This window comes from Podarcis liolepis (genome assembly GCF_965112155.1).
Source record: "Podarcis liolepis genome assembly, chromosome: 2".
Lineage (NCBI taxonomy): Eukaryota > Metazoa > Chordata > Lepidosauria > Squamata > Lacertidae > Podarcis > Podarcis liolepis.
This window is the reverse complement of record NC_139555.1, coordinates 62,089,951-62,111,116: the sequence shown is the minus strand read 5'-3', so window position 1 is coordinate 62,111,116 and position 21,166 is coordinate 62,089,951. Positions and strand designations below refer to the sequence as shown.

Sequence of the window (21,166 nt, the reverse complement as noted above, 5' to 3'; positions counted from 1 at the left end):
TTTTCTCCAGCATCTTACTACAGTGATATAAGCAGCTTCTTTGCTGGGCCTTGGGTGGGTGGGGGGAATACTAAGGTAAATTTTGGATGAGAGGGATGGTAGAAATGTCTTGGAAGCTTACAACAAATTGATGAATACAGAGCGATGTGGGTTAAATGCCCCAAATAAAAAAGAGGAAAGTGTCAAGGATTTCCTAACAAAAATGGACAGTCTGTGTTGAAGGAAACGAATGGAGAGAGAACTTGATAGGCAAATGTGACACGAGGCAGATCTGTAACCAGATTATTGAACAGATGTAAAAGGATAGAATGGTATTAATATTTAACACTTAGAAAACACCGAAACTTTTTAAGCGTTATACATATGTTTAAAGATAAGACTGTCACTGCCTGCCTTGTGATCATAGGCTATCTGCCTGGTGTCGGGGAAGGGGCAAAGTGTGCTTCTACAGTCCCAAGTAACAGGCAGCTGGAGCAAAATATTCTTTCATGCAGGGTTGCGGGGAGCATTCCCTCTGCAGTTGTTCATACTGTGGCCGATGAAAGAGATCTGGATATATTGCAGATGTTCTATTTTCCAGGTGTCTAATATGTAACAGCACTGACTGCTTGCTTCACAAAACACAAGCGGCACCCTTCTGCACACAAGCCTTGCGGCCCTTCTTGGCAACTGTTTCATACACAGGCTACCTTGAATTTTATTTTATTTTATTAAATTTGTATACTGCCCTTCATCCAAAGATCACACCTACATGTCATCAGCCGAGAGTTTATTAAACCTGTAGTATTACATTGTCCATACAGAAGTATGCAATGGGTTTATTACTGGAAAAAGAGAGGTCTTTCTAATTTTCCAATAATTCACATCCCAGATAATGATGGTTAATTTTTTTAAAAAAACTGATGTTTCTTTTGCATTTCTGTGACCTTGGTATAAAAGTAGATTGAAATGCGTAAACTTTGTTGTTAGCAGAGTCGCTTCGTTTTTTCTGCCTCGTTCCTAATAGGATTCTTTTTCTTGTTGCTTCTTTCCTAGGTGGCCACTTCTTTCACCGTAATTCCCTCTCTCCTCGGAGCCTGGTTTATGAGAATGACTTCTCTTCCATTGAACCTGTCTTGGACATGTATGATGAGAACAAGACCTGAAGGGGATCTGCATTCTTCTTGCTTTGCTCTCTTTCCCCGTTCCTTTTCCGTTTCTCATTCCTATTGTTGTGTACTCCTTCCATGGGTGTCCTTTGTCTGAAGAAGAGCTGCCTTTTCCAGAACATGTGCCTGGCTGCCAGGCTGCAAAGGTGAAGCTCAGCTGAGGCAATATCCAAGGATGACATCTGTAAACGGATGAAGTGTGTGCACAAAGTCGGCTGTTGGAGGTTGCCGAGTGACCAAGTTGTCATTAGCAGTGCCAGCGGGATGGTGTTGGTATGCTAGAGGTTTTGCCCTACTCTCAGTTTTAATTTTGTACAACAGTCACCTCTCGAGTAGGCACATGATATTTCTCTTCTTTTTTTAAAAAAAAGTTGCAGTGTTTGCCAGCTTAGTTGCCTGATGGAGGAGGTGGTAGGCTACATGCCCAAAGCGCTCCAGTTATTCTTCATTCTAACCTTGATCTTACACTGAACATCCCCATTCCAAAGGGATCTATGAGAAATGTATTAATGTTCCAGCTTTCCATTTAACAAGCTGGTGGCAGAACAAGCCAATGTTACAGCAGCATTACAGCCTGCAATATTCGTACAGGATTTTTCAGGGGTGGGGGATGAGGGTTCCTACTTCATTGCTGCGGTTAAATATGAACAAAAGCTGCTTAGAAAGAATGCAAAAAACAAACAAACAAAAACAGCCATTTTTACAGCCTTCCTGCTGAAGGAATCTCAGACTGATGCTGCTGCTGAAATTTATAAAACCAATATTTGATCTTTAGATGATTAAGACTTCTTAAGAAGAACCCAGGAATCAGAAATAGGTTATTGCTTGTTTTTTTAAAAGGTGTGTACTTTTTCACTCTGATTTTTAAAAAGCCACTTACGTTGGTGTTACATACTGAAAGAACTGGAAGCATCCTTCATACATTTTTACCTGAGATAACTAATCATAAAGCAACAAACACTTTTCTGAAGCTACACCTGTTCCAGAGGACATCAACAGTATGAATCCAGTATGGAGGAAATGCAGTTGCTACTTTGACATCCAGGAGTAAATCCATATTTACTAGAATGGGACAGTGGCTGTAGGAAATAAACTTTCCAACTGATGCAAAAATGGACAGCTAAAAGAACAAAGACTATAGGGTGTGTGTGTTTTTTAAGTAGTTGGCAGTGTTGCTTAAGCAAAAAATAGCAATTCAGAACAAAATTATGCGATGGTGCATCTAAAGTAGCTTTTCCTACTGTGGGTGCTGCATAAAATGTAACAATTGAGAATAGTCCCCCCCCCATTGCAAACCTGAGCTGCTGTAGAGATAGAAGTGGTATGCTTGTAGTGTGGACACTTAATGCTCTTATAAATCTTGATTGCTGAAGAAATTGAAAACCAAAAGAAAAGGTAAGGAATGTTGTGTGGGTGTCTCGTTCCATTCAGGCAGCTTACAGATGAAAAATGTCTTGTTTTTCTCCTGCAGAAAGCGGGCTTTCACAAGATCTCTCCTGCCCTGAAATGTTGTGATGCTGAAAGTTTTATGCAAAGACTTGAAATTAGCTCTGTGAAGCTAAGTGTTTCTTCGTTAGCAGGAATGCCCTTTCTGTGTTGCTGAGATGGCCATATTGTGTATCTGATCATTCTTAACTGGGTGATACAGAGCTTAGGGACTTAGCACTGGCAACCGTTTTGTTTGTTATATGTGCCAGGTAAGTTTTAATGTACTCCACTGAACTGTGAGAGATTCTTTACAAAATCTATTTAAAAGCACAGTCTTGAAGTATTGTGAATGAAAGTTAGATGATTTAGTGGAGAAGATCAGTAATACTGATTACATGATTACAATGATATTATTTAAATGGACACACAAAGTCTAGCATTCATTTTTCCTTTTACAAACTGCCAATACCATACACTTCTCTGATGGCAAGAAAGCATCTTATGAAAGAAGTGTATGTAAAGTGCTCTCGTATTGCAGAGTTTTTAGTGCATAGCTAGAATCTGGATTAAAAAATGCCTAAAACAGGTTCTGCCCCTGCCCAATCCCTTAACTATACATCTGCAATTATTCACATGTAATAAATCACAGTAGTTTACCTGATTTAAAAATTTTAACTAGCTGAAGTTAATTTTAAAACCGAACTGTTACTGAACTTTACTGAATTCTTACAGCCATAACATTGAAGTATTTAAGACTGGGTGTTTGGCAGGATGTTGTGGAATGTTCAAAGGTCACTGTGTAGGCCCATAGCCTGAAAGGCAATAAAATATATTAACTGGATAAACTTTTAGAAAATGCTAATTGGAAGCAAAAATACCAATAATTCTTTGTGCACAGAGGGCCCATTCCAGAGAAAATGTAGTTCAATCAGTGGTTGATTTCAATGAGATTTAAGTGTAATTACATTCCTTTGTATTTGCATTTTAACGGGTGAATGGTAATATCATAGTCATGTTTTTAACAGATTCAGGCCACTATTTTAACCAAACTTATACCGTTTTTAGCAAGATCCAGGCTTCTCCTCCTCCTCCTCCTCCTCCTCCTCCTCCTCCTCCTCCTAACTTAATGGATTTTCAAGCTGGAATCATTCTATATAGATGAATAAGGCAACTTATGATTTAGGGCATTGTTTGCTAGATATAAACAATGTTTGCTCTCCAAATCAAGGAGAGAGCTATTGTTTGAACATATACAGCTGCTGCTATAGAGTCAGATCATTGGCTCCTCTAGCATCATATTGCCTGTTCTGGCTGCCAGCTGCCCCAAATCCCAGGCCTGCTGCCCCAAATGCTTTAAAATAGAGGCACTACCATGGATGAGTTTGGTATCTTCTGCATGCGAAACCTATGTTTTATCACTGAGCTATGCTCTGCCCTGTCTCGTTTCTAGAACATGAGGCAGGGCAATCAGAATTCAGTGAACTACAGCTGGCCACTATACTAATATTTTCTTTGGTATCTGAGGCATTGGTGGCAGTGCCTGAAGCTAAGAAAATAGAGCAATGAAAGGGAAACATGGAAGCCTTAAACAAACTGTAGTTACTATTGAGTTATCTGTCTGACTCAGAATGTTGCGCCCTACTGCGGCCCTTCAACATGTCTTGGCTCATGAAGAACCTTGACAGTTGCCACTGGAGCATATTCTGTGTCCTGATAACTTGGGAATGGGCAGCAATCAAGAAAAGCCTTCAATTGTGTAGCTTTTCAAATGTGGCTTTTGTCTGAGCTGTAAATTGTAGTATCCCTCTGAACAATAAAAGCAAACAAACAAGCCCCCAGAATTCACAAGAAAGCACCCTTCGGAAAAGCCTAGTGCTGCTTAAACTTCAATGATTCCTTAAGTAGATGTCATCAAGACTGGGCCTCCTTCCCCTATAGATCTTCCCAAACATAAAATATTTTGCTATCTTGAGAGAGAATGCAGTAGGGGGGTGAGCTCTTATTTAAGAATTATGTATTGCCCTTTAAGAACAATGGTGGCTTACGTTCAGGGGCATATATTTTATTTTGACAGTATCATTCACTCTTTTATTTAGCCCATGATGGGTTTTAAAAAATAATAATAATAATCAAGATTTCTGAACACAGGTCAGACCATGATGTGAGCACACATTGATTCATTCTCAAGACTAGAATGTTTGTACATAATCAGCCCAAATTTGGGGTGGGTAGGGTGGGGTTGAGATGGATTTGGTCTTGTGAACCTACTATTTTGCCATTGACACTGTTGTGAAAAACAGTATTTTTAAAATAAAAAGACAACTGGGGAAATTGGCTTGTACATAAACACAAGTTTTAAAACTCCCATCCTGCTTATATCTGGCTACACTCCAAGCAAAAAAACAGCTTGCATAGTTTTTTAAGATGTTTATATTACATGTGAAATGGCTGTTCAGTCTTCTCACTTAAAAAGTGCAGCAAATACTTAGCCCAATATAAGAATTGTGGTATACACGTTTTTTTTCTTCAGAGTTTATCCCATGTAAGGAAAAAATGTGAGAAAGTGGCTCTTCCAAAAGGGATTCTTCATGTGCCTGGCCATCCAGCATTGCACAAGTACCCCTAGCCAACTACAGAGACTGGGTCCTGCTCTGCACCTTTCTAGAGAGCATGCATTTTATTAATATCTGGGTGTAGCTACTTATTATAGGTAACACAAAAACAGGTAATGCAGGCACGGGGGTGGGGCATGTCTGTTTCTAAATTTATTACACTCCCAAAGATTTCAGGCAGTTCATTTGAAAGATTAGTTAATTGCACACATCCTTGTTCGATGTTTTCCCCCTATATGTGTATGATAACTAATTTACCTAGTTAAGAATGCATTTTAGCAGATGTAGTACTTAAGACTTATATTGTTTTTATTATCTAATTCCCTAACTGTCGCTTTGTTCAAGAACTGCACAGGTATGTAGAGGCTATACTATTACAAGTAAAGTAAACTGTGGCTCAGTTGATAGAAGCTATGTCCTCTCCTTTTCCTGTTACTTTTCTGGGGTTTATTATTGCAACTGGAGGAAATTGTAGCAATGATAGACTGTGGTCTGGTCCACACACTTAACAGGCATTTTCGCATTGTGGAGCAGACATGTACTCTTCTCACCCACCACGCATTGCATACAGTGAACAGTTCACTAAAAGGCCCAAATTTCACAACTTGATTTCACAAGCCAGTTTCACATGATTTCCCCTTGCCTCTGCATGAGACACTCTGTCTCATCTTATGTTCATGGGGCAGGAGTGAGAGGGAGAGGAGGGATAGTTATAGGGCATGTCAAGTCAGAGAATCATAGAGTTGGAAGGGACCCTGAGGATCATCTAGTCCCAGCACCCTGCAATGCAGGAATAGGCAGCTGTCCCATATGGGGATCAAACCTGCAACCTTGGCGTTATCAGCACCACGCTCTAACCAACTGAGCTATCCAGGCTGATATGCACCTTCTTCTCCAGTGTATTCACAGGATTGATGGCTAATATATGAATGAGACCCTTATCCACAAACTGTTTTTAAAAGAAAGGTGTGCGTATATTAAAAGCCTGTTTCACTTGTAAATTCCTAGGAGATAGGCACGCACAATTAAGACTAACAGCCCTAATAAAATGCGGTTTTTAAAAATGTGAATAGGAATAGGAACCATACACATACAAATAGACTGCTGCAGTGAGGGCAAAAATGTGGGTAAAACAGTAACTTTGGACAAATGGTTTGTGGATTTAGGAGTGCAAATACTTTAGTTAGGCAGAATAGTAACCCATGGACATATCCACCCTACAAATAAACGAAAGTCTGTTTTATACCACTATTGCCACCTTTGTGCCAGAAAGAGAAGGGTGTATTCAATCTAGCCTGGACTAAAAATAATCATTGACTAATGCAATCAGCAAAGTGTGTGAGCATGGAAAAGGATAGTAAAAGTTGGTGCCTTCCCACTTTTAAAGATGAGCATTTTTCCCCATTCCTGGACTTTAGACAGCTAGTGTTCTTCCTTCCATAGGCAAACCACTTTCCCTTGGCATCTGTGTTTTTATTGGTTGTGATAAAGGAAGCTGGTAGGCTTGTTTTGCACAATTTTAGAGCTGGAAGGTCATAAGGCATCTAATCTATCTACTCCTGAATAAGTGTATTTACATATAAACCACCGTTAAAAATATTTCTCTAACCTTGTTTAAAAATACCCAGTGAGACTCCCTTAATAACTTGTTCCATGCATTGTTGCTTCCTAATTATTCCTCCTACTTAATAATTTCCCTTGCTCATTTTCTGATTCATGTTCTAACTTGTGTGCCACACCCTCCCACACCCAATAATACTGTTTTTCACAGTAGTTATGAGTCCATCTCTATCCAGAGGGCATATCAACATATTTAAAACATGTAGTCCTATACAAAGACTGTTTTCGCAGCAAGACTGCATTGATGTGCCCTATGTGAATTTACAGAGATTATACAAAGTAACTAAGAAGCATCTGCATCATGGTTCCATGACGTTCAGTTGTTTACAGTGACATCTAGTGGGGAAGAAGGGGGTAAATCAGCTCTCCAGGCATTCATCTGATGTTTAAACAATGAAAACTTGTTGAGTCCTATTGTTTGGCCTACATAGGAAAGAAAAACAGATATATAGCAACTTTTCAAGCAGACATTGCTGTATCCCCCACTTTAACCTTTTCTTCAACTGACCTATTATTTGGTGAAATCAGCGTATTATGGATGGCCTTCTACTAGGTGCTATTGGGGTAAATGAAGTAGGCATAATCCTTTCTGTACAAAACTTAGCAGCTAACAAGAGAGTAGTTTGGTTTTATTGTTCCTTTTTCAAGCTGTACTTGGCCTGTAAAACATTTGCAGTTAGAAGGCTTGTCTACCCTCCTGTCACTCCCATATGTGTGGAAAGGGCTTCACACCCTCTTAGATTGTATTTATTTATTGCAGTTGATTGGTGCAGTCAAAACTGTATTATAGTTGTACTGAAGCAGCACAACTGCACTAATGGGTAGTGCAGTTGTACGAAGGATTGCTGCTTCTCTTCAAAACAGTGCCACTTGAACCACACAGCCTGTTTTTGGCAGTGCTCCGTTTGTAAAGCTTATCCTAGTATACAGTTGCAGTGATGGGGGGGGGGGGGGAGCTGCACCTCTTGAGTTCCCTTCTGTCACGTGGCTACTTAAAGCATAGGTTCCCTGATATTTCAGCTTAGACTGCAGAGGGATGACATCAGTTGAAACTGACCTGCAGTAAACTAGCAGTATGTAAACTCAGATTTTACTGTGTTCTGAAACTGGCACAATTAGCAGAATGTACATGATGTATTGCTATTAGCACACCTGTGCATTTGCTATAGGAGGGGCTTAGCTCCCTTTCCTATCAGTTCAGTAAAAAGATGATGATCTGGTGTAGGATTCACATGCACCAGGCAGGAAACAAGTGAGTTTTTGAACAGGAAATATCTAGTTCCATCCAAGCGCTAAACAAGCAAGTTATGTTCAATGCTTCGGTTTCCTCATATATAATATGGTAATAATACCTACCTCACAGGAATAGTGTGAGACTTCATTCATTAATATTTATTAAGAATGGCAAGCTTCTTGCATGGATGGTGCTATGTAAATGCTTACATGTTTGTTCGCTTGTTTGCTTATATATCTTCCCAGTTTTCCCTATAGATGTCAGGTCCTCTGGGGTGCTAGACCATGTTGGCTAAAGCGTTGTGATCTGTTATTGTATCTGTACTCTGATTGTCTGCCTCTCTTTTTATTATTTAGTGTTTGTTCACTTATGCTTGATGGGCCATGCTTGTAACTCTCCTAAATGTTATTTCTTTTGATGTATCCAGACAATAGAATACAGTGGAATGGCATTTTAAAGGGATGATCTGCTGACTCACTAAATTGGCATACTCCCAATGAGTTCAGAATGTCTACGCTAGTATAAAGGGTCAATGATTCTCCCGTTAGAATTGCCAGTCATGTCAATGATGGGATTTTAGCACATGCCAGCTATTGAAGTTGTGTTCCATCAAGCACCTAGATTGCTAAAACCATGTTCTTATTATGTTGAGATCTGCTCAAATTATGGGGGGAAAGAAGATAGTGGTCCTTTATAAAACCCACAAGCCTCAACTCCTGAGACTGCCCAATTTTAGTCAGATCATGGGCCCCCTGCACTCTCCCAAAAACAGTAGTGAAGGGGATCAGGCCCTCTCCGAGCTCCCTGTAATTTGAGCACTTCTGACAATCCCTGTAAGAGGGTATAAGAACCTAAAAAACACACAGCAGCTATCACATTTGTTAACACACTGATGAGGTTGATCTGCATTAATGAAAAGCACATGTCAAATAACTGTCACTCAGCTCTGTAGCTTGGAGAAAAGAGTTGCCATTTTTCTAGCATATAATCTAATCATTTGGAATGGCTCTGGCTGCCCCACTTCCAAGGTCAGTGAAGTTTCCTTCAGTTCTGGGAACTGAAGAGAAGAGGCACTTGCTATGTGGTAGTTAGGCTGTGCTGTCTTAGATATGATGGTGGTGGTTATAATTAACAGGAGCGTGATGAATAACCCTCATACCTGGGCTTTATCAAGGATGGCTAATCTGTGACTCTCCAAATATTGTTGGAATCCAGCTCCCATCAGTCTCAGACAGTATGGCTAATGGTCAGGGGTAGGTACACCACCTCTGCTGTATATGAAGGCTTTGCCAGCTTTTTCTGAAAGAGTTCCTGTGCCTTTCACAGCTGCATGCCAGGCTAAAATGCAACTTGTACAACTTCTCTTGGCATAAAGATGCAGTCATTTTGGGGGGGGGGGGAGCTGCAGTTGCTAAGTTCCTTCTTGTCATGCAGCAACTGAAACCACAGGAGCGCAGCCAAGAAAAAGAGGGGGAGGAGAAAATCTGTGGATATTTGGAAATCAACACTTGTGGGTTTAAGAGGAAATGCTGCCACCAGAATTAAACATTTGACCTGCTTTCCTCTCTTCTCTACATCTGCACATTGCTCACTCTGGTGATTAAAATTGCTGCACTAAGCCTTATATGTTAGGAGAAAATAACTTCTGAAGTGCACAAAGCTAGCGGTATCCCAGTTGTTTGGTCAACTTAGCAGCAAAATAAATGGGTATCTGCTAGATGCCCTTTTTGTGCCACTTAAGGGCTATGCATGCAATCCTTAGGTTTGTGGTTATCCATAGAAACTATTTGTATGGATATTTAGTTACGCTGAACCAACAGTTTGCATTTGTATCAGCACACAGTTCAGTGGATGTGCTTAATCATGATTTGAGCTCATGTAACTACAACCAGCAGTCTTGAATCCAGACGGTTAGCCCAGGTGGAAAATTTAAGAGGTTTAAGAGGAAATGCTGCCACCAGAATTAAACATTTGACCTGCTTTCCTCTCTTCTCTACATCTGCACATTGCTCACTCTGGTGATTAAAATTGCTGCACTAAGCCTTATATGTTAGGAGAAAATAACTTCTGAAGTGCACAAAGCTAGCGGTATCCCAGTTGTTTGGTCAACTTAGCAGCAAAATAAATGGGTATCTGCTAGATGCCCTTTTTGTGCCACTTAAGGGCTATGCATGCAATCCTTAGGTTTGTGGTTATCCATAGAAACTATTTGTATGGATATTTAGTTACGCTGAACCAACAGTTTGCATTTGTATCAGCACACAGTTCAGTGGATGTGCTTAATCATGATTTGAGCTCATGTAACTACAACCAGCAGTCTTGAATCCAGACGGTTAGCCCAGGTGGAAAATTTAAGTGGATAACTCTGTACGTAAGGCTCATGTGTCTGCTCAGGATCCCCAGGTACAGGCCAAGATTAACTATGCACAAAATGCAGTGAGAATAACTTTTAGCAGGTCTTTTGCAATGTGATGAGTGAAAGTGATTAAACTATCAAACAGCGTGTATGTAAAATACAATGGCAGGGCCTATGTATTTGAATTCCTCATTGCCATATTGTGAATTATACCAGTATGAACAACAGAGAGCCGAAAAATACAAACAAGCTACTAGAGGTCTGGCAAAGTGAAAAGGATTATTTGCCTTGTTTCTAATCTAGGCATGTGCAGGCAGTATGCCACCCTCTTGACAATCTAAACTTTAAAATCTGTGATAAGCTGTAGCTTGGCAGCCACAAAAATTCTTAGTCTACATATTTTGATGTACGTATACTACTATATTGTAGCTATGTGGTATATGCTGATATGTTAATAGTGTATACCTTTAAGTTAGGATTTGCTAATGTAATACATTTCAATAAAAAGCTATTTAAAAACAGCCTGTGCCTGCTTAATGGTGTTCCATTGCTCTGTATATGTGAGAATTTCACTGCATGGCAAATCCTAGTGCACAACTGGTGAGACAATCTGAGATACCTGTTCTCCAGTGTTTCAAGAAAATGGATGAAATCTTCGGCACACAGAAAATTATCTTCTAGGTATCTCAGATGGCTCTTCGTGCATTTTATTTTCTGTTTTACTTAGATATCATGTGACCACATGGCAGATAAGGAACCAGTGGACAAATTAAAAATAAGCTCATCTGCCTGATTCTCATCTCATGATACTTCACAAACTGTACTTTCACATAGTCAATTTTGTGTTCTGTGGTGTTCAGCAATTTTACAGCAGGCAGTTAAGAAGAATAGTAAGGCAAGATAATATAGGAAGAAGGCACAATCCATAAATCTTAAGGTCTAACTCTTGTCTATAGACCACTAGTGGTCTAGGAGCCTCATTCAGGCATGTCTGTGGATTTGTGGCTGAAGACTGGAGATGGCACAGCCATTAATTTGATTTTAATATTTATTGTAAATATTTTAATTCTATGGAATTAAAATGGTAATACACTAAAAATAAAAGAAGCAATGAAATTTAGCACATCTAGCACATTGCATTACAGTTGTTACAATAGAATTATTAAATGGTCCGCTAAGACCCTATTTAGCAATATTTTAAGTGTTCCATGGAGGGTGGGGTGAATTGGGAACCTCTGACCTAAGGTATCTCATACCTAAGCAGTTTAGGACTTTAATGGGAATCACCAACACTTTGAATTGAGCTCAGAAGCAAATTGGAACCAGTGCATTTATGTCATGCAGTCATTGTCTCAGTAGGCTTAAAACAAATGGCAGCTAATATTTATTCCGGAAAAGGGCAGAGGGCAGAAAGAGACCAATTCTGGTACTGCATAGCTAGAGATAGGAACAGGACTGCATATTAAGCCCAAGATTTGTGGCTTTTGCCAATATGCAACATAGAATATAATTTAAATGTTTTCTCCTATTTTATCAGGGATAGTGAATAGCTTTAGTTTAGTGCATCCCAAGGGAGTTGTTTAATCCATCTACTGCTTTGTTTTGTGAATTGCCCTGACAAATGCAGTCATTCTGGCAGAGAGACATTTAAGTGAACACTAGGCATTTCATCCATGCCTTTTGTAAGTTAGCTTCAGAAAAACAAGGTGAGCAATCCTTTGTGCTTCAAGAATTGTAATAAGCACTAAAATAAAATGGGTTGTTGCAGCTCAGGAATGTTGTGGAGAAGTACCTGTGTAGGTGCCACTACATTCAGAAGAATGAGAACTTATTAATAGAAATTGCAGTGCTCTAAAACAGGTAATGTGGTAAAATAATCTGTCGTCTCAGTCGTTCAGCAGGGAATTGCTTCTCCTATGGCATCAGACATTGACTCTAATTCAGCACAAACCATGCTAACCCTTTATTGTTGTTGTTTAGTCGTTTAGTCATGTCCAACTCTTCGTCACCCCATGGACCAGAGCACGCCAGGCACCTCTATCCTCCACCGCCTCCCACAGTTCGGTCAAACTCATGCTAGTAGCTTCGAGAACACTATCCAACCATCTTGTCCTCTGTCGTCCCCTTCTCCTTGTGCCCTCTATCTTTCCCAACATCAGGGTCTTTTCCAGGGAGTCCTCTCTTCTCATGAGGTGGCCAAAGTATTGGAGCCTTTATTATTATTGAACCCTTTATTATTATTACTATTTATTATCATTTAGCTGCCCATGCTACTGATGGGGATGATTGCAACAACAGCTTCTTGCTGTCAGAGCAGCAGTGGTGGTAAGGGAAAAGGTACCTTCCTGTTCCATGAGTGTTTCCTATATAATATTTATTTATTTAGTTATGCAGTGGTGGGAGGGGTGCTGGCACATCAAAGATGGTCACAGTCACAGACAGGTCATTGGATGGAATCAACTTTCATTTCAGTTCTGTCTTCATTGCTAAATGAAACCTGGTGGTTTCCAGTTCTCAAGCCAGTCATGTGGTTAGTTTTGGGCAGTGCCAAACTAGCACACCACCACACAGTGCTTTTTGTAGTAGTGTGCCAAAACCTTAATGCTGCCTGCGGCAGTGAATGAGCTCAAGTGGCAATGGTGCTGTATTTGTGGTCAAGAAGGAATTTTCCCTCAGATCAGATTGCCTTGTGCCTCTGGGAATATTTATTCATTTTGCCTTCCCAGGTTTTGAACGCATGAAGCTCAGGTGTATGAGACATTATTCTAGAGCAGCATTGTCTCTGTTGTTTGCTGGGCCTTTAATTCCTATTATTACTGTTAAAGGAGCAAGGGCCCAGGCAAAGAGGTGATGGCCCTATTCTACAACTATTTCCTGTACCCTTTCCAGCTCTGTCAGATGATTTGTGATTATTTTTAGCCTGATTATGGAAAGATGACTGCTTTCCTTCCAGTTTTGATTCCATATGCTCTAATTGCCTCTATTTAACCAAGGATGGTTCTGATTTTCTGACACCAGTTCCTTATAAACCACTTATTTCTGCCTTTCAGATATTCACAACATCTTTTTAAAATATTTTTGTTAGCATGAGTTGATAGCTCTCTTCAGATGCTCAACTCCATGTCCAGGATCTCTAGAAGTTCCATCCTCCACCACCCTTGATGGCACAATCTGACATACCTACTGTATTCAGAATTAAGTCCCATTGAGTTCAGTGCCACTTACTACTAAGTACATGCATTTGGTCTCCTGTTTTTATCCTTGTAAATGCATGCCCACAAGCAGTGAGGTTCTACACATGCATTACCTTCTATTTCAGATGGCTGAGGCCCATGTTGAGCTCCTTGTGGAATGACAATATGTTTTCTAAAATACCTTTAACCCAAAGAACCACCATCTTCCTGTCCTTTAAAAAACAGTGCAGCACAAGCCTGTTGAACAACAAATGGATTTGGCATGCACTGCTGGAGTGGGACCTTCAGCCGTGTGAAATGGGGATGGGACATTCTCAGGTGTCAGAAGACTGGTTTAAAAGTGGGTTCCTATTATCATGTGAAGAAATGACTGGGGTTGCGTATGATACTCAGCGCTGGTCCTGCCATTAGCAGAGTGAGGCGGAGACCCCAACTAGCGGTAGGGAGAAACAGCAGGGTATTTGCCTTTCTCTGCGGGGTCACACAGCTTTGCTCACCGCATGACACACTCCAAGTCTCGCCAGGTGCAACGGGGATTGACGGCGCCACTCTAGACAGGTCTCCTCATGAGAAGGCCCCACTGACTTCAGAGGGGAGGGGGTGTTACTCCCAGGTCAAACGGGTATAGCAGCAATGCAGCCCCACTTCCCCAATGTGTGCGTTGGACCGTGTAGCCACAGGGCGACGACCGTCGTGGTTTTAGGCGGCTTGGGAAGAGGCTGGACTCGGCTCAGCCTCGCACTGAGCGGGACGACGACGACAAAAAAATATGGCCGCTTTCCCTGCGCCGCGGTGCGCCAGCCACGCCGCTAGAGGGCGCAGTAGGCAGGCAACAGCTCCTCCGGGCTCGGTCCGCGACGTGCGTAGCCCCCGTGACCCACCTGTGACTGTCGGGCCGGCCCCGGTTCGGAGACGGCGGAGTGTGCCCGGGTGGTGGTGGTGGCGGCGGCGGCGGCGGCAGTGGCGCCGCAGCGGCAACGGCCCCGCTATGTGGCTGGGCCCGGAGGAGGTGCTGCTGGCCAACGCGCTGTGGGTGACGGAGCGGGCCAACCCCTTCTTCCTCCTGCAGCGGCGGCGGGGCCACGGCAAGGGGGGCGGCCTGACGGGTGAGTGCTGGAGCCGCCGGTCGCCAGCTGGGCGAGGAGGAGTTGGAAGAGGGGAGTCCATCGGCCGCCGCCGCCGCCGCCCAGGGCCTCGCGGGCAGCAGAGGCGCTGCTGGGAAGGCCTCTCGGGGAGAGACTGGGCCCAATCAGGGCAGCGCCCCAAAGCGCCTTCGCAGCCGCGAGCTGCCCCTCATCCCTCGCTTTAAAACGCACAGCGAGCCGGGCCTCTTCGCCCAGGGCCGCTGCGGCTTGCGGGTGTCAGGTCCAGTGCCCCCCCCTCCATCCAGCCAAGTAGTTGGCTAGTGGCATCGCCCGTTGCCCTGGGTGTCTCTACCTCCCCACCCTTTCTCCAGGTGGACCAGAGAGGATGCTTCTGGGTGCTGAACGGGTTTGGTCCTGCCCTGGGTGAAGGTGCCTGTGCGCAAAAGCACCGACACTGGTTTCCCCTTTCTCCCAAGGCTTTCAAATCAGCAGGCTCTTCTTGACTTGTGATCCCGCCCCGCCCCAACCACCAACACAGGTGAAATTTGGGGGATGCGTGCCATGTAAATATGTATATTTGAAGGTGCCCCTCCCGTGTGTGCCAATAAAATACAGAGGAGGGGCTCTGTGGAGTTTCGCAACATCTGACGTGGGGAAGAAACAAAACAAACGAAAAACATTGTTGAAAGGCCTTTTTTATTAATACATCACTTGTATATTTTCATTTGGTAAATAATATGTCGGTATTGAAACATTTTACTTTAGAGCTTTGTAGAATATGTGCACAGTTTTAAAGGATTTCAGTGTAAACAAGGAAGCTAATTATTTTGCTTTTTAGAGGCTGACAACGCTAATCCACATTATTTCAGCAGCTTAGTATTACACTTGTAACATTTGTGGTAGTTTTAAACAATAAAAGCTAATTTCAAGTAAAATTCCCGTATGCCAGTAGCATACCCACTCATTCGCTTGGCTCCCAGAGACAAGCTGAATTTATTCACACTATATGCAGTACATCTGCACTGCAGATTCTTGAAGGCCCAATGCAGAGCAACTCTGTGAATTGCTGCATATCTGTTTAGCATATATTTGTATTATAGATAAATTTGGTTCCAATACAGTAAGTGTTGCCTATGTAAACACAGGAATGGCATTGCTGTGGTGTTGTTTTCTGTCACAGTCTTCCTGCAAAAGTATACTTTCTTGTGTTATCATTTCATTTGCCTCAACAAAAGTTAATCTCCATAGGACAGTGCAGACAATAGATTGGGTCCAGACTAAGACTGCAGTCCTATATCCACTTACCTAACAGTAAGTCCCATTGAACTCAGTGTGACTTACTTCTGAGTAATACATAGGTTTGCACTGTGTTGGTTGTTGAATCAATAAGTCACAACTAATTTATCCCACAGATTTCAGTGGTACCTAAGTTCATGCCTAATTGTGAATTTTGCTTGTTGAATATGCTTGGATCTGGTAATTTGTTTGATATGGGCAGAAGAGCCAATGGTCTTACACACATGATATGTGATATGTATGTGGTAGAGGTAGCTGTATCTTTGCGGCTGCAAATCTTGGAAAGTCTGCAAAATGCTTATATATAGTGGCATTTCAGGTATTTCAGCTGCTATCTCCCTAGTGTGAAGCTGGTTAGTCCTAACAGTACTTTGCATAAGAAGGGATATTTCATCAGGTTCTTTCCCTCATGTCATAAGTGCTTCAAGCATTGCAAATTCCCACATATATGCGTACAGGCCGCATACAGGCCTCTTAATATAGAAAGAGAGATTAAGCCAAAAACATTCAGTTGGTAATGTGGCAATAAAATGCTAACATTTCTCTTATCAGGAGAAAATGTTCATATACATGTGTGTGTTGTTTTCTCAAACAGTGTTTTAAAAGATCCCAGTTTATCTCACCACACAGACTATCTATCTATCCATTTAGAAAAGTAGTGCATGTATAATGAATATTTGTTATAAAAAGATTTATTAAAATAAAGTTGCCATTCAGGAAATACAATTTGCCTGGCACTCAAAATAGTTTTGCTCCTGAGAACATGTGATTTCCCTCCCTCCTCTGGTTTCATTTCACTAGTTAGTTACAGAAGTGTCCATAACACATTTTAAACAGAGTCTGTGACAGCACTGATAATGTGCTGTGAACCGCCCTGAGATCTACGAGAATAGGGAGGTATAATAATAATAATAATAATAGGTAATGAACAACAAAAGTCTTCCCTCCCCAATGTCTACGTCATTTTGTTAAAGTTTTAATATATTCTGGAAAGAAAGAAAGAAAGCTTGTGGAATTCCTTGAATCTCTTAACCATAGTTAAGAAATTGAAGAGTATTCCGTATGCAGTCAGCATCTACAGTGTAAAGGGACTTTGATAGCATTTTCTTTTTCTTTGTAAAATTGCAAACACATTAAAAACAACAACAACCTGCTCTTCAGGAGCTCATTCTTGGAGCTTGCGGCAGGGACTGGCCCTACTTAGGAAGTCCTAAGGGGAGTTTATCACAGCCAGGCTTGTATTTGTTGCCAAATTTAAATCACTGGTTTATGCATTGGAATTCTTTGTTTATTTTACAAGCAAATGAAACTTGCTTTCCATAAGTTTATGTACATATTCTCGGCTGTTACTGAAAGTTGACCCTCCCCAAACTGGACAACACAACAGAACTCCTGTAGCTCAGCCTTCTGCCACAGGTATACCTTTGCTTGCTCTGTGCTGGAATGCACAGAGAATGGCCTCTATTATGAAGTAAACATCATGTCCAAAGTTTGGACAAGCTATCTAGGAAGAATTGTATCTTGGGCTACACATGCACCAGATTTCAGCTTTGTGGGTGGTCTAGCAATACTGTGAACATTTTGAAATACACATATAAGGTTGTCATGTTCCAGTAAAAGCATAAAAGTCTATTGTTGCATCTGTATGTGATTTCTTGTGGCATAAGCTTTTGTGTACTTAACCAGATGCATGGTATCATTTGGGTAGGGTGTGTGAGAGAGACTGAAAGAGAAAATTGGAACAGAAATGGCCTTGAAGTGCAAACTACTCAAATTTTTTAGATTGTTTGTGTCAAGTTTAAACTTTTGGGGTGGCCTGAGCATCTTTATAAAATAATAAATTTATAATTTACCATATTGAAAATAACTTCTAACAATCCTCAACAAATCTTAATTATATAAAAAAATCATAGATTAAATATACAGATCTTGCATACTTTGTAAAAACTTAGTTTTATCATCTTGGAAAAACAAGCAGTTATTTGTTGTCTTGCCCCTCCCCACAACTAAATGACACAAATAGGAATGCCCTGCATCATTTATGGAAGATACTCAGGATATGAAATTATTAAATCCCTAAAGGAAGAGAGTTCTAGTTCTAAAGGGATGCATCACTGAGAGTGCCTCCCTACATGCACGTCTCTGTTGTTTGGACGTGGTATATACAAAGTATATTTAAGAGGACATTCTCAGCTGCTCTTGGAGACTACAACTTCTTTTCAGGTACACAGTGCCAATTGGAAAGCTAATGCATTAGCTTAACTTCCTTCAATATTTCATTGGCAATGATATACTGTCAGTATAATTCTGCACCCACTCACCATCACATAATTCTTTCTAGTCTTTCTCCACTCAGAAAATGTGCAACAGGCCTAACACTGTGTAAAATAGTAAATAACATTACCGCTTACAGCATTCTGAAGGCATTTGCGAAGAAGCTTCAAGTATGCTATTCTAACACTGCATTAAACCCAGTTTTGATGCTGTATAAATTTCAGTTCTCCTTCAGCTGTTGTGCCTCAGTGTTCCTTTCCCTGTTAAGAATGCATTGTTTTAGTGACTCTGCTTTTCAAATGTTTGTGAAACCTCAGTCTCTCCTTAATGTGCAAAGTGTGGTTTGTGCTTGCCCTTCAGATCAGGATTGGAAACTATGGATTGACCTTTGTTATTCCCAATTTTGGTTTGAAGGGAAAGCACAAACCATAGTTTGGACAAGTAGGAAACTATGATTTGCCACAACCCCAAAAAGAAAGTGGAATTTCCCCATGCACAAGGGGCATGGTTTAGCATTGTGTCTGAACCAAGCATTTCAGACAGTTGTTTTACTGTCTTAAGAAGAATGTTGGACTAGATGGGCCTTTTGTCTGATTCAGTAGACCCTTCTTGGGATCTCACATCCTTTATAAACTTTTGTATCAATAAACACTTTATTTTAAATCATCCCACCATTTATTTCACTCTCTCATTTGCTCAGATCATATTCATTATGTTTCTCTCTGCATCTTGGTCTTCTTAGGGCTGCTTGTGGGAACCTTGGATGTGGTTTTGGACTCAAGCGCTAGGGTTGCTCCTTACAGAATTTTACATCAGACACAGGATTCTCAAATCTATTGGGCAGTGGCATGTGGTGAGTAAATACCATTCTAGAACAAATAAATTCTGCCAGTGTATGATTGCTGTCCCCCACAGCCAGCTTTTAAATGCTCTTTAACTACAATATCCTCAAAAGGATTTTTGAGCAGTTCAAGTGTTCTTCAGAGGCACATTCTGAAAAGTTTAGAAAAATCTGGGTGTACATGTGGACCATGGTTGCACATCTGGATTATGGCCATTTTACTCAAAGTTTTAATCCATTATTCTATAATTGTATCAGGTGGAGCAGAAAAACCCCCTGATTGTCCAGGATCTGTTCAAAACCAATTGGCTGATAGCAAGCAAATTTATGTGAAGTAGAGGGTGGGCTGGCGGGGAGCTAGCAGAGGCATATTAAGTAAATACTGGCTATCTAATTTAACCAGTAGTAGAAAGTATTTAACCTTCTATTCCTTATATTAAATTTTAAGTGGTGAAGTTACAGTTAAACCATAAAAGAACAACATCTCCCACCCCACCCCAAAAATACAGATAGAGAAACAGCAGGAAGCATGATTACCATAATCCTTCAAAAAACCTGGGAGAAGAGTACATCTGATCCTGGTGCTAAAAGGATATTGATGCTGGTGCCAGGCAGGCTTTACAGAAGAGAGTATTCAATAAATTGGAGGGAGGGTAATTGAAATGCTCACTGAACCTTTCTCATAGAGATCACCTAGAGAAAAGCCTCGGCTGCAGTATGCATGTTCCAGTCAGGAGATGTGTTCCATTAGCTATTGGTGTCGACCTGTATGTGGCTTTGTATGTTAAAACCAGCACTTTGAATTGAGCTTCAAAAAATATACAGTGGTGCCCCGCAAGACGAAATTAATTCGTTCCGCAATTTTTGTTGTCTAGCGAATTTTTCGTCTTGCGAAGCACGAAATCCCATAGGAATGCATTGAAAATCAATTAATGCGTTCCTATGGTCAAAAAAAGTCCAAACAAAGCCAAATTTGGTACAACAACAGTTTATTAACTGCTCTTTAAAGTCACACATACTGTAAAGAGCAGTTCAAAAATTTAAGGGAAAATAAATTAACTTTATAAACAAAACATGTCTTTGTTTTTAGACAAAGAAAAAAAAGTCGCGAGACGTTTTCGTCTTGCGAAGCAAGCCCATAGGGGAAATTCGTCTTGCGAGGCAAATCGCGAATGGAAAAACCTTTCGTCTAGCGAGTTTTTTGTCTTGCGAGGCATTCGTCTTGCGGGGCACCACTGTACATAGCCACTGTCATTTTGCCAGAACTGGTGATGTGATCAGATAGCTACATGTCCATCAGCAGCCTCGCTGCTGCATTATGCACCAGCTGCAGTTTCCTAGCCATTGTCAGAGGCAGCCCCACATACACCACATTGCAGTAATCTAATCTAGAGGTTTCTAGATTACAGATTACTGACACTGGATTATCCCTTTCCATGGAAGGAACATAGCTAGACCGCCAAGCCAAAAGATGGTAGAAGGCACTCCATGCTACTGGAGCCACTTCTGCCCCCAGTGATAATAGTGGATCCAAGAGAACCCCCAAACTATTGACCTGCTCCTTATAGTAGCTGTTATCTGAATGTTTCTGAATTTCTCCTTAGGTTCATCGCGTAAGGAAATAACAAAACACTGGGAATGGCTAGAAAATAATCTGCTTCAGACACTTTCTATCTTTGACAATGAAGAAGATATCACTACCTTTGTCAAGGGCAAGATACATGTAAGTGGCACCTATTCGTCATGGAACTTTTCCAGTTTTTTAGCAACAGAATGGCAATCCATAAGAACTGCAGGCTGTGAATTGTTACATAAAGCTGGATGTAGGACAAATATTTGCCATATGCTATGAGGAAGGGATGAAAGAGCCACCTATCTAGAGTGTTTTCGTTTCACCTGGAACAATAAAATAGGCTGGCTAGTTTAACATTCTACCATATAGTTAAAGATCAACACTATGATTGTGCTTGAGCCAAGGTTCAGTTTGAACAGACTTCCATATATTTTCATCTATCCTTGCTTGGGCAAGGATATATATGCTGTTGCTACTTTCCGTGTGGAAGTATTTTTTCTGCCTT

The 21,166-nt window shown here is 41.1% G+C and overlaps 2 protein-coding genes across 4 annotated transcripts in view; both read left to right on the top strand.

The window, feature by feature from the left end:
• RNF130 (ring finger protein 130) overlaps positions 1-10,919 on the top strand; it is a 43,484-nt gene extending 32,565 nt beyond the window's left edge. Inside the window, exons 8-9 of the transcript XR_014522215.1 lie at positions 1,036-9,962; positions 10,385-10,919. The gene's annotated coding sequence lies outside the window, so the exon portion shown is untranslated. The remainder of the gene's footprint in view (positions 1-1,035; positions 9,963-10,384) is intronic.
• A 3,508-nt stretch (positions 10,920-14,427) lies between these two features.
• Positions 14,428-21,166, top strand: part of TBC1D9B (TBC1 domain family member 9B) — a 33,754-nt gene continuing 27,015 nt past the window's right edge. The window contains exons 1-3 of one of the 3 annotated variants that reach the window (XM_083487955.1): positions 14,428-14,698; positions 18,990-19,100; positions 20,693-20,811. In XM_083487955.1, coding sequence (XP_083344081.1) covers positions 14,581-14,698; positions 18,990-19,100; positions 20,693-20,811 — 348 coding nt within the window. In that variant the 5' untranslated portion in view covers positions 14,428-14,580. Of the gene's footprint in view, positions 15,216-18,989; positions 19,101-20,692; positions 20,812-21,166 lie in introns of all 3 variants that reach the window. The other 2 variants (XM_083487956.1, XM_083487957.1) reach the window with 2 other exon arrangements.